Consider the following 14,970-nt stretch of genomic DNA (forward strand, 5'->3'; position numbering starts at 1 on the left):
TCAAAAACCAGAAGCCCTAAAGCTTGGATATTTGACATGTAGCATTGCCTAGTGGACCTCTACTAAAATTATTCAAATCATGACCCCAGGGTCAAAATTGACCCCGCCCCAGGGGTCACTTGATTTTACATAGGAAAATCTTCAAAAAAAATTTAAAAAATAAACCAGAAGGCCTAGAGCTTAGATATTTGACATGTAGCATTGCCTAGTGGACCTCTACAAAAGTTGTTCAAATCATGACCCCCGGGGTCAAAATTGACCTCGCCCCAGGGGTCACTTGATTTTACATAGGAAAATCTTAAAAAAAAATCTAAAAATAAACCAGAAGGCCTAGAGCTTAGATATTTGACATGTAGCATTGCCTAGTAGACTTCTACAAAATTTGTTCAAATCATGACCCCAGGGTCAAATTGACCCAGCCCCAGGGGTTACTTGATTGTACATAGGGAAATCTTCATAAATTTGCTAAAAATAAACCAGAAGGCCTAGATCTTAGATATTTGATATGTAACATTGCCTAGTAGACTTCTACAAACATTGTTCAAATCATTACCCCAGGGGTAAAATTGGCCCCCCGCAGGGGTTACTTGATTGTACATCAGAAAATCTTCCAAAAATTTCTAAAAATCATCAGTTTGACATTTGAAACATATAGCTCATATTACTCAGGTGAGCGATCCAGGGTCATCTTGACCCTCTTGTATAGGAAAAATACTTAAAAAAATCATCTGATCCTCTTTCCAAGACTGTTTAATAATAATAATTACCTGATGACCCCAAGTAATATGATGTCACTTGACTCTGACCTTGACCTACCTTCTTGTTTTTTAAGAAGCCTTGAAATTTTGATGACATACACAGTTTTGCACACAAATTGTAAAACTGAATTTCATTGACCATGAATATGACCTGACTTTCTTAATATTTTATCATCAGTTTGACATTTGAAACATGTAGCTCATATTACTCAGGTGAGCGATCCAGGGTCATCATGACCCTCTTGTTTCCTTTCCTAGTGCCTTTTCTCAACAGCAACGTGTTTACTTTTACCCTACCGCGTTTCAGTATGTATCACTTTGCATTCTATGGATATCGGCATGTTCCTATTGCATGCTAGGCAAAAATGGCGGCGTAAGAATTTAATGTCTCGAAAAGAGAAATTGAAAGAAGCGAAAAGTAGTAAATTTAGCGGGATGTATTTAACAAACTGTAGTTTTCTTATATAAAAGTTAACACCCCCCTTTTCTTTTTGTTTTTCTAAAGTAGCGATATAGTTCTTTATGAATACAAGTCTCTGAAAATCTGATATGCTAGAAAATGTCGAAAACCCGTTATGAAGTAAGTGGATTTTATATGAAATAAAGAACAGCTGGATTTAGTGGTGTTCGGCCTATAAGGGGGCAACACATGGTATTTTGCCAAACTCCCCGAAAATCAATGAAAATGCCATTAATCTATTCTTTATGATGTAAATTGGTGACAAATGGCTAAAAACTCCTAAATTTCTTGTTTTTGGAATTTAGAACCAATTTTCGACCAGGTGGCTCTATTTTGGCCGGTTTTAGGACCTAGTAAATGTCTTTTCTTGCATTTTAGCACTGCAGTTGTCTAAATATTATTGAAATTAGCATGTTTCTGAATGAAAATGATAAACATCGTAACGATTGAATGGATCTTGAATCAAAATTCCACGAATACTTATTTTTTAAAGGTAAAACAAATTGAAATATTACTTGCACAGGGCTAAATTTCGCGTATTTTTGGAATGGGGTGACCTGTAATAAATTGTCATTTCTCTAGATTTTCTCAATATTTTGCAATGAAACTAAGCAGAATCATTGTGAAATAGGTGTACATTGAGAATGAATGCAAATTCTTGGAAAAATCAAACACAAAAATTTTCTTATACAGAGACACTTTGACTAGGTTTTAACTAATTATTGAAACTGTGATTTTTAGCTGGACTATTCGAAGAATAGTCTAGCTATTCTACTCACCCTGGCGTCGGCGTCACACCTTGGTTAAGTTTTTGCATGCAAGTACATACAGCCATCAATTAAAGGCATATAGCTTTGAAACCTATTTTTTCTTTTTCTAGGTCAATAACCAACCTCTCTGGGTCAAGTCCCATAACTCTGACATGTATTTTGAGCAAATTATGCCCCCTTTTGGACTTAGAAAATTTTGGTTAAAGTTTTACATGCAAGTTACTATCTCCAAAACTAATGCAGATATTGATTTGAAACTTCACATGTGTCTTCGGGGTTATAAAACTAGTTGATAGCAGCAAGTCCCATAACTCTGACTTTGATTTTGGCCAAATTATGCCCCCTTTTGGACTTAGAAAATTCTGGTTAAAGTTTTGCGTGCAAGTACATACAGCTATTTCTAAAAGGCATATAGATTAGAAACTTATTTTTTCTTTTTCTAGGTCAATTACCAACCTCTCTGGGTCAAGACCCATAACTCTGACATGTATTTTGAGCAAATTATGCCCCCTTTTAGACTTAGAAAATTTTGGTTAAAGTTTTACATGCAAGTTACTATCTCCAAAACTAATGCAGATATTGATTTGAAACTTCACATGTGTCTTCGGGGTTATAAATCTAGTTGATAGCAGCAAGTCCCATAACTCTGACCTTCATTTTGGCCAAATTATGCCCCCTTTTGGACTTAGAAAATTCTAGTTAAAGTTTTGCGTGCAAGTACATACAGCTATTTCTAAAAGGCATATAGATTTGAAACTTATTTTTTCTTTTTCTAGATCAATTACCAACCTCACTGGGTCAAGTCCCATAACTCTGACATGTTTTTTGAGCAAATTATGCCCCCTTTTAGACTTAGAAAATTTTGGTTAAAGTTTTACATGCAAGTTATTATCTCCAAAACTTATGCAGATATTGATTTGAAACTTCACATGTATCTTCGTGGTTATAAAACTAGTTGATAGCAGCAAGTCCCATAACTCTGACCTTCATTTTGGCCAAATTATGTCCCCTTTTGGACTTAGCAAATTCTGGTTAAAGTTTTGCGTGCAAGTACATACAGCTATTACTAAAAGGCATATAGATTTGAAACTTATTTTTTCTTTTTCTAGATCAATTACTAACCTCACTGGATCAAGTCCCATAACTCTGGCATGTATTTTGGGCAAATTATGCCCCCTTTTGGACTTTGAAAATTCTGGTTAAAGTTTTACATGCAAGTTTCTATCTCCAAAACTAATGCAGATATTGAATTGAAACTTCACATGCCCTTCGGGATTATAAAACTAGTTGATAGCAGCAAGTCCCATAACTGATATGCATTTTGGTCAAATTATTCCCCCTTTTGAACTTAAAACTCTTTTGATATTTAACCTTTTTGGGTAATATTTTCCTGCTTCTGGGACAATATTTCGAATAGTCGAGCTTGGCTGTCTTACGGACAGCTCTTGTTTTTTTTAAATCTTCTAAATCTTTTATTTTTGATTAAGGTGGCTAAAATTGAAAATGGATATGTAAAGAAATAAACATGATTTTCTCAGCTTGCCATTTCATGTAAAAAAGAAAAAAATATCTTCAAATTTTTAATATCAATGTTTAATTAATAATATTATCAAACAATTTCAATCTGATGTTTTGTCTCATGTATTGTAATAATTCATGTTCTACCTCATGTTGTCACGTATTATTACCTGAGAGAAATCAATCAAATTAAATGTAAATTGTAAGACTTGAAAGTATTTTACATGGAAAGGAAACATTCTGCATTGAGTTAGGTAAGTGCTTTTAGCTAATTTTCATAAAATAATTAATGAACTAATGCTATATTTAACTTTTCCTAAAAACAGAATGGTAATATTTAAGGAGTATTAATTATCATAAAAAATTAGTTATTTTTTCCTTGCAACTGCTGTGACAGTTTTTTTTTTAAAGAATAATTTTCTTCTGTCAACAAAGAAAATCTCTTAAATACTTAAATGTGTCTGTTTCATTTCAGTAGATGTAACTATCAGTGTAGATAAATTATTAATTAAAGATGCAAGTGATCACTTCATTAAAGCTGTCTCCATATACTTCACTAAGTCCAGCAAACAATGTCAGCATGCCAAAACTCATATTTAGAATTTAGCATGCTCACTTTAAATGTGATTAACCCTTACTCTGCTTAATTTCTATAATGAACTTGTCCATCTTTCAATCTGGACAGTACCATTTACTGTTAAAAGGGATGCGTACCTAAAAGATACTGACTGTATAGCAAACAGTGAAGATCATGATGACACAGTCATTCACTTCAGAAATAAAACATATTATATATAAAGTAATAAAGAAAATTCTGAATTTCAAAAATAAATGCATGTAAGTAATAATTATGTAATTATCAATAAAATTTTGAGATTTTAAAACTCATTAAAACCCTATTGATTTTGAGGTGAGTAGATCAAAGGTCAAGGTCACAGTGACCCACAACAATTTTGCTGACAATTACTTAAGAACGCTTGGGCGTTAATTATTGATTTGAGGTCAGTATGTCAAATGTCCAGTGCACATTGACCAAATAATGTCTGTTCCTTGTGCAGTTACTGAATGCATCAAGGGGTGGGGGTGCATTTTGTGTTCTACGAGGACTTGGTTTCTTTTGGAGTTCTTCAAACTTTAACAAAGTTAAACATCAAAAATAAGTATACACAAGGTTCAAGAGCATGGTGTCGGTAAGCAACTGGATTAAATCTTTTTCTTCTCAAACTGTCCTTGATGGTGTTTCCTCTGATGAACCTCCCTGTAAAATCCCATCAAAAAGTCCTGCTCAGTGGGTTTTTTTTCAGCACACTTAGGCAAAATGAAAAAGAAAAAAAAACTCTGTATCAGTTAAAATAAAAATTTGTTTGTGGCATTAAGGGAACTAGTAGTTCTTTCACTGTTAGCCAGAGCTGAAAGTCATTGTCTGATGTCCATGTCTGATGTTGCAAGTTATCAGAACTCTAACAATCTTGATTTTATTTGCAGAATAAGCATCAAGACAAGAACAATGTCCAAATCTCTTCTAAAAGGGAAGGCACTCTGTGTGATTACTGGAGCAAGTCGGGGATATGGAAGATGTCTGGCTGAAATGTTTGTTACACATCTTCCAGCTGGGTCACTTCTACTGCTCCTTGCTAGAAATACTGACCAACTTACAGAAGTTTCAGCACGGTTAACTTCATTAAACAATTCAGTGAGAGTAGCATGGGAGAAATTTGATCAGTCAAATGTAACAGATTGTTCTCAAGAAAATATTCACAGCATTCTAAGTAAAGCAGAAATAAGGTTGCAAGATTTCAATAGTGTTTTTCTGGTTCATAATGCCGGCTCAGTTGGAGATCTCACAAAGTACGCCTGGGAGTTCAGTGATGGAAACATGGTGGCAAACACAATAAACTTAAATGTTACTGGCACAGTTCTGCTGAATGCATCGTTACTCAATGAAATAAGAAAATATGATATTAAGCAGAAGATTGTGGTGAATGTTTCCTCGCTGGCAGCAATACAGCCTTTTTCCTCCTGGTCTCTCTACTGTGCAGGTAAGTTTCTCCACTGGCAGCAATACAGCCTTTTTCCTCCTGGTCTCTCTACTGTGCAGGTAAGTTTCCTCGCTGGCAGCAATACAGGCTTTTCCCTCCTGGTCTCTCTACTGTGCAGGTAAGTTTCCTCGCTGGCAGCAGTACAGCCTTTTTCCTCCTGGTCTCTCTACTGTGCAGGTAAGTTTCTCCACAGGTAGCAATACAGGCTTTTCTCTCCTGGTCTCTCTGCTTTGCAGGTAAGTTTCCTGGCTGGCAGCAATACAGGCTTTTCCCTCCTGGTCTCTCTACTGTGCAGGTAAGTTTCCTCGCTGGCAGCAATACAGCCTTTTCCCTCCTTGTCTCTCTACTGTGCAGGTAAGTTTCTCCACTGGCAGCAATACAGGCTTTTCTCTCCTGGTCTCTCTGCTTTGCAGGTAAGTTTCCTGGCTGGCAGCAATACAGGCTTTTCCCTCCTGGTCTCTCTACTGTGCAGGTAAGTTTCCTCGCTGGCAGCAATACAGCCTTTTCCCTCCTGGTCTCTCTACTGTGCAGGTAAGTTTCCTCACTGGCAGCAATACAGCCCTTACCCTCCTGGTCTCTCAACTGTGCAGGTAAGTTTCCTCGCTGGCAGCAATACAGCCTTTTCCCTCCTGGCCTCTCTACTGTGCAGGTAAGTTTCCTCGCTGGCAGCAATACAGGCTTTTCCTTTCTGGTCTCTCAACTGTGCAGTTAAGTTTCTTGGCTGGAAGCAATACAGCCTTTTCCCTCCTGGTCTCTACTTTGCAGGTAAGTTTCCTTGCGGGAAGCAATACAGCCTTTTCCCTCCTGGTCTCTACTGTGCAGGTAAGTTTCCTCGCTGGCAGCAGTACAGCCTTTTCCCTCCTGGTCTCTACTGTGCAGGTAAGTTTCCTCGCTGGCAGCAGTACAGCCTTTTCCCTCCTGGTCTCTACTGTGCAGGTAAGTTTCCTCGCTGGCAGCAGTACAGCCTTTTCCCTCCTGGTCTCTACTGTGCAGGTAAGTTTCGTCGCTGACAGCAGTACAGGCTTTTCCCTCCTGGTCTTTATACTGTGCAGGTAAGTTTCCTCGCTGGCAGCAGTACAGCCTTTTCCCTCCTGGTCTCTCTACTGTGCAGGTAAGTTTCCATGCTGGCAGCAGTACAGCCTTTTCCCTCCTGGTCTCTACTGTGCAGGTAAGTTTCTTCGCTGACAGCAGTACAGGCTTTTCCCTCCTGGTCTTTATACTGTGGAGGTAAGGTAATTACAGCTACTAGGGATGTTTCAAATAAGAATTTAACCAATTTGCTGACCTAAAAACCTAACTCAATATATATATACTATAGATTTTTTTATTTATTTATTTATTTATATATATAAATACTATATATATACTAGTAATGCAGCAGTTTGATCGTGTTTATTATTGATATGATTGATTAATTGGCTTTTGTTTGTACTAAAAAGTACATTTTTCTGTATCAATCATTTTTCAACAAGATATATAAAGTCAAATAATACATTTTCTGCAGTGATATTATGCCTTCTTATTTCATATCATTGAGGGAACTTTGACTACCACTGTTTTTCCAAGAGAATTATGACCACTCTGTAATTTCTATTGAGTGGACTTTGCCCACTACATCATTTTTCAATAAGAGTGTTTTGACCAGGGAGATTTTTAACTGTGCTTGATAAGTCTCATATAACTTTCATTTACCATATATATTTTTTCATTTGTATGTAAAAAATTTCTGTTACTGTTATGTTGTTTGATGATTTTCAGGAAAAGCAGCCAGGGATATGTTTTTCCAAACATTAGCAGCAGAAGACCAGACCTTGCGTGTGTTGAACTGGGCACCTGGACCCCTCGACACAGACATGCAAGCTTTATGTCGGGAATGTGCTGACCCCACACTGAGACAAACATTTAATGGTAATACAAATTTCAATTTTTTTAAGAATTGTGACATTCCTAAGGTATGTATTTTATACTCTGCTGGCGTCAATCCTGAAATTGTTGTAACAGATTTTGGGTTAATGGTAAGGTAAGTGGCAGGGTGGCAGTTTGAGTAAAGAATTTTGTATTTCAAGCCTCCCACAAAATATGTGAGATTCACTTTCATTATGGTAATGTTGATATGGATGGTAAAAAAGCTATTACAGCTGGTATAGAATGATATACCAAACTTTTTCTATCTAACACGCAAAAACTACTGATTTTGTTAATGAGTAAGTGTGTAATGAATTTTATCTGTTGCCTGCTGGTGGGACTAAGATCAGCCTGCACGTTCGTGCAGCTGATCGTCTGCACTGTTTGCTGTTCAGTCAGACAATTTTTAGTGAACACCCCTTTGAATAATAAGTGGTACTGCCCAAATTCAGTGATGGACCAGTCCATTTTAGAAATTTAGCAGGGTAAAGGTTAAGATTTCTATAAGTTCTCTTTATCATGTAGCTTACTTCACTTATAAAATACAGTAAAACCAGTTCTCTTCATAACCTAAACAGGCACAAATAATTTTGTTTCTTCAGACATGCACAAGAATGGTTCGCTACTGAAGTGTAAGGAATCTGCTGCCAAACTAATCACATTGCTGGAGAAAAACACCTTTGTATCAGGACAACATATAGACTATTATGACAATTTAGAGTAGCAGAAATATTTTATACTTGTGCAAAACAGTTAACTAGAGTTCAGACTCTGACCATTTGTGATAAATTTTGAATACAGAATATTGTATATTAATTTAAAGACGTCTGCTACAAGCAAGTAATGTAATAACTCAAATTTCCTATTTGTCTTCTGTTTGAAATTACATTACCTAAAGCTCAACCAAACAAAGACTTTATGAAATGATGTTCAAGTCGAGTATCTAGGTTTGTTCGTTTCATCATTTGACTTGCTTGTTTTTAGCCCACCATCATCAGATGGTGGGCTATTAAAATCACTCTGCATCCGTGGTCCGTCCGTCCGTCATTCCGTCAACAATTTCTCATTATCGCATCTCCTCAGAAACTACTGGGGGGATTTTGACCAAACTTTGTCAGAATGATGTATTGGTACCCTAGTTATGTCCCTCTGAAAATCAGACTGGTTCAACAATTTATGAGTGAGTTATGGCCCTTTGTTTATTTCTATATTTTACATAGATTTATATAGGGAAAAACTTTGAAAACCTTCTTATCCAAAACCACAGAGCCTAGGGCTTTGATATTTGGTTTGAAGCATCATCTAGTGGTCCTCTGCCAAGATGATTCAAATTATTTCTCTGGGGTCAAATATGGCCCCGCCCTGGGGGTCACATAGTTTATAATGACTTATATAGGGAAAAACTTTGAATAACCCCTTGTCCAAAACCACAGGGCCTAGGGGTTTGATATTTTGTATGTGACATCATCTAGTGGTCTTCAACTAAGATTGTTCATATTATACCCCTAGGGTCAAATATGGCCCCGCCCTGGGGGTCATATGGTTTACATAGACTTACATAAGGAAAAACTTTGAAAATCTTCTTGTCCAAACCACAAAGCCTAAGGCTTTGATACTTGTAATGTAGCATCATCTAGTGGTTCTCTACCAAGTTTGTTCAAATTATCGCCCTAGGGTCAAAAATTGCCCTGCCCCGGGGGTCACATGGTTCATATAGACTTATATAGGGAAAAGCTTTTAAAATGTTCTTGTCAATAACTACAACATTCAAATTTGGACCACATGTATATTTTTGAGTGGCAAGATGAACCTTAACATGAGTTGACCTTGATTTTGATCTAGTGACCTACTTTCACATTTCTGTAGCTACAGCCTTCAAATTTGGACCACATGTATATTTTTGAGTGGCAAGATGAACCTTGACATGAGTTGACCATGATTTTGACCTAGTGACCTACTTTCACATTTTTGAAGGTACAGGCGTCAAATTTGGACCATATGCATAGTTCCGTGTTTCAAAATGAAATTTGACATTGATTTTGACCTAGTGACCTACTTTCACATTTCTCAAGCTACAGCCTTTAAATTTGGACCACATGCATAGTTTTGTGTACCGAAAAAAACTTTGACCTTCACATTGACCTAGTGACCTACTTTCACATTTTTAAGGTACAGGCTTCAAATTTGGACCACATGCATAGTTTTGTATTCCGAAATAAAATTTGACCATGATTTTGACCTAGTGACCTACTTTTACATTTCTCAAGCTACAGCCTTCAAATCTGGACCACTTGCATGGTTTTGTGTACCGAAATGAACTTTGACCTTTACATTGACCTAGTGACCTACTTTCACATTTTTAAGGTACAGGCTTCAAATTTGAACCACATGCATAGTTTTGTATTCCGAAATAAAATTTGACCTTGATTTTGACCTAGTGACCTACTTTTACATTTCTCAAGCTACAGCCTTCAAATCTGGACCACTTGCATGGTTTTGTGTACCGAAATGAACTTTGACCTTTACATTGACCAAGTGACCTACTTTCACATTTTTGTAGCTACAGGCTTCAAATTTGGACCACATGCATAGGATTGTGTACCGAAACAAACTTTGACCTTGACATTGACCTAGTGACCTACTTTCACATTTCTCAAGCGACAGCTTTCAAATTTTGACCACATGCACAGTGTTGTGTATGGAAATGAAATTTGACCTTGAGGTAGTCAGTAAGTCTTGAAATTTGGAACACTCAAAAATGGCACATTGGTGGGCGCCAAGATCACTCTGTGCTCTCTTGTTGCAGTTTGCTATTTTGAATATTTGTTACAAATAGTTATTGTATAGACTGCAGTTTGCAAGCTTTTTTACCATTTTTTACCAAACTTGTATCACTTAGGCAATGGTTAAACACATCAAATCTTTAATATAGTTTTTGTATATATCTATTCATCATAAAAAAATGTCAAGTACCAGTAGTACAAATGCTCTGTAACATTTCTTACATTTATAATTTTACATATCTAGTATTCCAGGTCAAATATAAGATAAAGTTTTTTTGAGAGTGTGACAAAACATTAACACAACAGAACATCAACACAACATTTCATTGACAGAACAACATCTTATTGATGTAACAGACTTGAAAGTGTTAGGGAATTATCTCTGTTTGACACTCCTAATACAGGTTATATACCACATAAACAGATACATGTATATGATGTTCTGATTCAAACTCTGGTATTATATGTTATTTTAGCAGGAAATGTCGACTCCAGCAGATATAGCCTGTTCTGTACAGTAAGCAAGCAAATGAAAATATAACAGCTATTTCGTTTAATAAATAATTTCAAATAATTCATTATCTATCAAAATGTACAAGTTTGATACAAAATGTAATTAAAATACTCCCGACAATCACGCGTCAACATGTAGACTTTCTACCATTTTGAGCCCCATGTGGTTCTTGGACGATCTGTGTATGAAAAGAATTGGAACCACTGCCTTACCCTTGCATGATCGTAAGAGGCGACTAATAGGGTCTTAACACTCGGTTTTGCTGTAACTCTGTGATTCCAGCAGGTATACAAATTTTGATTCCATACCTCGTGTTTTTATTTCGATGTAAATGAGATGTGAAATCAAAACTTGTAGTCCTGTTTGGTGCCATATAGCCTATACTGTGTTGGTGCGCCGTAAAACCCAAATAAATAAATAAATACTACCATTTTGATTTTGTTTGTCCTTGGTATTTTTGCGTTAAAAGATGTTGTTTAAGTTGTAGAATTATTGTTAGGTTACATACCACTATATTTGTTTATTTCCAGTACACTAAGGAATACTGTGTCTGTTTAAAAAATAACAGTTTAATCATAACAATATTGGTAAAATTATTTGAAATGTTCCACACCCAGTACTTGACAATTTACTCATTTTGACAGTGTGTTTCTCAAAATGGAATGTCAGTGCGTAATTTGACGGCATGTGACCACTAAATCCAGTCCATTTCGGAAATTATGGTTCAAAGGCGGGAAAGGTCGCTGACTTCAAATCACTTGCCCCTCATCGATGTGGGTTCGTGCCTCACTCGGGGCGTTGAATTCTTCATGTGAGGAAGCCATGCAGGTGACGGAAGGTGGATGGTTCTACCCAGGTGCCCACTCATGATGAAGTAATGCACGGAGGGACACCTGGGGTCTTCCTCCACACAAAAACATTGACGAAAACAATGTTAACAAGTAAAAAATACAGGACTTTGGTTTAATTGGACAGAAATTAAATTTAAGTATTTCAACTGTTTTGAAAGTATTCTCACCAGAATTCTATGCATTCTGAATAAATTAATTAAAATTTGATCTGAAAATGAAAGTAGGTTGTTTGTAAACAATGTCAAGATGGCACTGCAGTGCAAAACAGAATTAACACGAAATTACCAATGACGTGAGAATACCGCGGACAACTATAGAAGTTTCATACCTCATATTTTTATTTAGATGTAAATGAGGTATGGAACCAAAAGTTTTAGTCCTATTCAGTGCCATATAACATGTATTGTAATGGTACGCAGTGTAAACAGAAGAGTAAATGTTGTGGTAACAAGATTTGCAAACTTGTTTATTACCATTAGATTAGTATATTAGCCAAGAACTAGAACTCTGATATGCATTTTGTCAACAGATTATGTACATAACATAGTTGCATAATTTATATGTATATGTAATTATCACTTTGTCTAGTCAAGTATTTTGTTATGCTAACTGTTTGTTATGATAAGATTAGATTTACAAAAAGTCTGCAAAGACAGCAAAGAATACACTATTTTTGACTGACTATAGGGTGATAGTAATTAGTTAGGATGTCACATAATAAGCAGAAGTCCCAGAATGGTTTAAAAATATTTTAAAGAAAACTGGTATATCTTCTTGGCTTTCTGAGGATGCAAACTGATTGTGACCTAGGTGCACTGTATTTCTGTCTACTTATCACTATGTTTTGGCTGAATTTACAAACCGAGCATAGCTGTGTATGTTTTAGTTTTAATAATATGTTGTTTACTGCTAAACTTTTTTGAGTATTTTAGTCAAACTATAAAAATGATATTTATCTTCTTGGTTGCATTCTTTGCTTCTAAAGGATCTTTTTACAGATTTTATTAACTATCACAACAGCAATCTTTAAGGAGGTAGGTTACCTTAATATTTGTGTGTGCGCATGCCTAACCGGAAGCTAAGTGACGATTTATGACGACGTTTAGTACAAAATAAACATGTTTGTAAATCCATTCTTCTGAGAATAAATCATGAACCTGTCTCCGATCTGATGCTTAATGGTTTAATAATCCAGAAATAATGAATAAATTGCTGCAGAAACGCTTCAGAACATTGTTGCCTTAGAATGACATCATTGGTGGCATGGCGTTACGTGTCAGTTACCGCATAAAATTAATAGCTTTTAATTTGAAAGTACGTAATTATATGCATTTTTATGCCCCCAGCATCTACTGATGCGTGAGGCATACAGTGATTGTCCTGTCCGTCCGGTTCGGCACACGATTGGTACCTTAGGTGGTAGGAGGTGTGGCCTAGGACAATAGAAATCCTTTGTATTCATTCCATAACGACTTAATTCTTTTGTTCCTTAAGTGGTTATTCTATTGTTTTCAAACAATGGAATGACCACCTAATACACTAATCGTATGGGCGGATAGCAATGAAACCAAAATACACTGAAAAGTGTTAAATATTCGTATTTTCCTTCTTTTTTCAATATAAAATACCTTTGGAGGGTCATGTACTTCAAACCTGGATAAAAAAATATTTAAATGGGACCGTTTCATCTAGCATCAATTCCCCTTACTAGAATGACTTGATACTAATACAGATGTAACCTGTGATCATTCCTCATCTTCCGACATCACCTGACCTCAGTTTGACCTTGAACTTGACCTCGTTTTGGACTTGGGTCGCTTTGTATCGACAAGGATGCCACCGGGAGCATCAAGCGTTTATTGAACGCTCCTTATCTTTATTTGAACTATTCTTAAACAGCCATTTTTTGCTGAAATATTTTTTTTATGAGTCTTTCGCTCTGAATAATGATCAATATTTTGCTTCTTTTATGTAGTTATATTGAAATGTTATGTAGAATGTAAGAAAATGGATGGTGGTAACTGATGTAATTGGGAATATAGCTGGGTGAAAGGTTACTTATTACGACCATTTTCAAACAGAAATTGGGCAGTTTGATTTGTAACACCTATTTTTCAGTTTCTTTTGATAATTTGTTACTTATATACTAACACTAAGCTCTGAAATGGTTCAAACTTCAGTAGAAAATTGTGGTTTCTTGAATTAAATTGATGTTACCATTGAAACAAAGATCGTGACCTATATATCTAAATGTAAAATTCAAAAGCGTTGACACTGGTCTATTTAAGGAACACAGCTTCGGCTTTTTATTTGCATTTCAACAATATCCATGAGAGTAAGATAGCAGCATGTAGAATGATTTTTCCATAAAAAATGTCAGACGAGGGGTACTGGTGTAAGTATTTTAAGCTGTAAAATTTGTTTAAATAAATGTAAATAACACGAAAATATTACTTACGTTAGAAATAAGATGTTTTAAAGCTACATTAATAAGAAAGATAATTTTATTTAATATTTTTTTATAAGAAATTACGATAAAAAGCAAGATATAAGCTATTTTAAACATCTCTGTTGCCATGGTTACTTTAAACGTTAAGAAAAATAGGGTACCATGTAAAGTGCTTGGTATTTTGCTAATAATGTTGCCCAAATAATCCATGTTGGTCATTAACAGAATGGCACTGAAGCCGTCGAAAAATCCGTTTTCATAATACTTGTTTAAAAATGAGAGAAAATGCGTTACCATGGAAACACAAGCCCCGTGACATAATTATACATTTTAAGCTTGTATTAGAAAGCTAACGCGCATACTAGTAAAATTATCTATTATGCAGACTTCTGCGGATAGCAATGAAACCAAAATACTTGAAAAGTGTTAAATATTCGTATTTTCCTTCTTTTTTCAATATAAAATACCTTTGGAGGGTCATGTATTTCAAACCTGGATAAAAATTGTACTTGAAGGGACAGAGATAAACGAAATTGAGATTGTAGCAGTTAAAACATTAAATTATAAGAAATACAAAATATTGCTGTGGTTCAACTAATTTGAATTTACCTTGGTAACAAGGTAACCTACCTCCTTAAGTGCCGTGTGGCAGCTGTAAAAAGTACTTGGATTCAGTGTTGTTATATTTTCTGGTCCATTCAACATGTGTGTAATAGAGTTCTGCTTAAGCTGGTGCTAGGGGGCGTGAGAGATGTTGCACATTTGATTTCATTACCTCTCATGAACAGACTCCATCAAACCAAGTCTGCTATTATTCTTCTTGGTTGCATTCTTTGCTTCCAAAGGATCTTTTTACAGATTATGTATATATAACTGTATAAGCTAGATCAACATTTTTTCTTGAATGATTCCTTTTAGAAATT

The 14,970-nt window shown here is 35.7% G+C and overlaps 1 protein-coding gene across 2 annotated transcripts in view; it reads left to right on the plus strand.

Moving 5' to 3' along the window:
- Window positions 1–11,174, plus strand: part of LOC123531842 (sepiapterin reductase-like) — a 34,395-nt gene extending 23,221 nt beyond the window's left edge. For both annotated transcript variants that reach the window (XM_045313117.2, XM_045313118.2), the window contains exons 2-4: window positions 4,992–5,545; window positions 7,304–7,453; window positions 8,053–11,174. In XM_045313117.2, coding sequence (XP_045169052.2) covers window positions 5,014–5,545; window positions 7,304–7,453; window positions 8,053–8,174 — 804 coding nt within the window. In that variant the 5' untranslated portion in view covers window positions 4,992–5,013 and the 3' untranslated portion in view covers window positions 8,175–11,174. The remainder of the gene's footprint in view (window positions 1–4,991; window positions 5,546–7,303; window positions 7,454–8,052) is intronic.
- The last annotated feature ends 3,796 nt before the right edge of the window (window positions 11,175–14,970 follow it).

The sequence above is a fragment of the Mercenaria mercenaria genome, chromosome 11, assembly GCF_021730395.1.
Source record: "Mercenaria mercenaria strain notata chromosome 11, MADL_Memer_1, whole genome shotgun sequence".
Taxonomy (NCBI): Eukaryota; Metazoa; Mollusca; class Bivalvia; order Venerida; family Veneridae; genus Mercenaria; species Mercenaria mercenaria.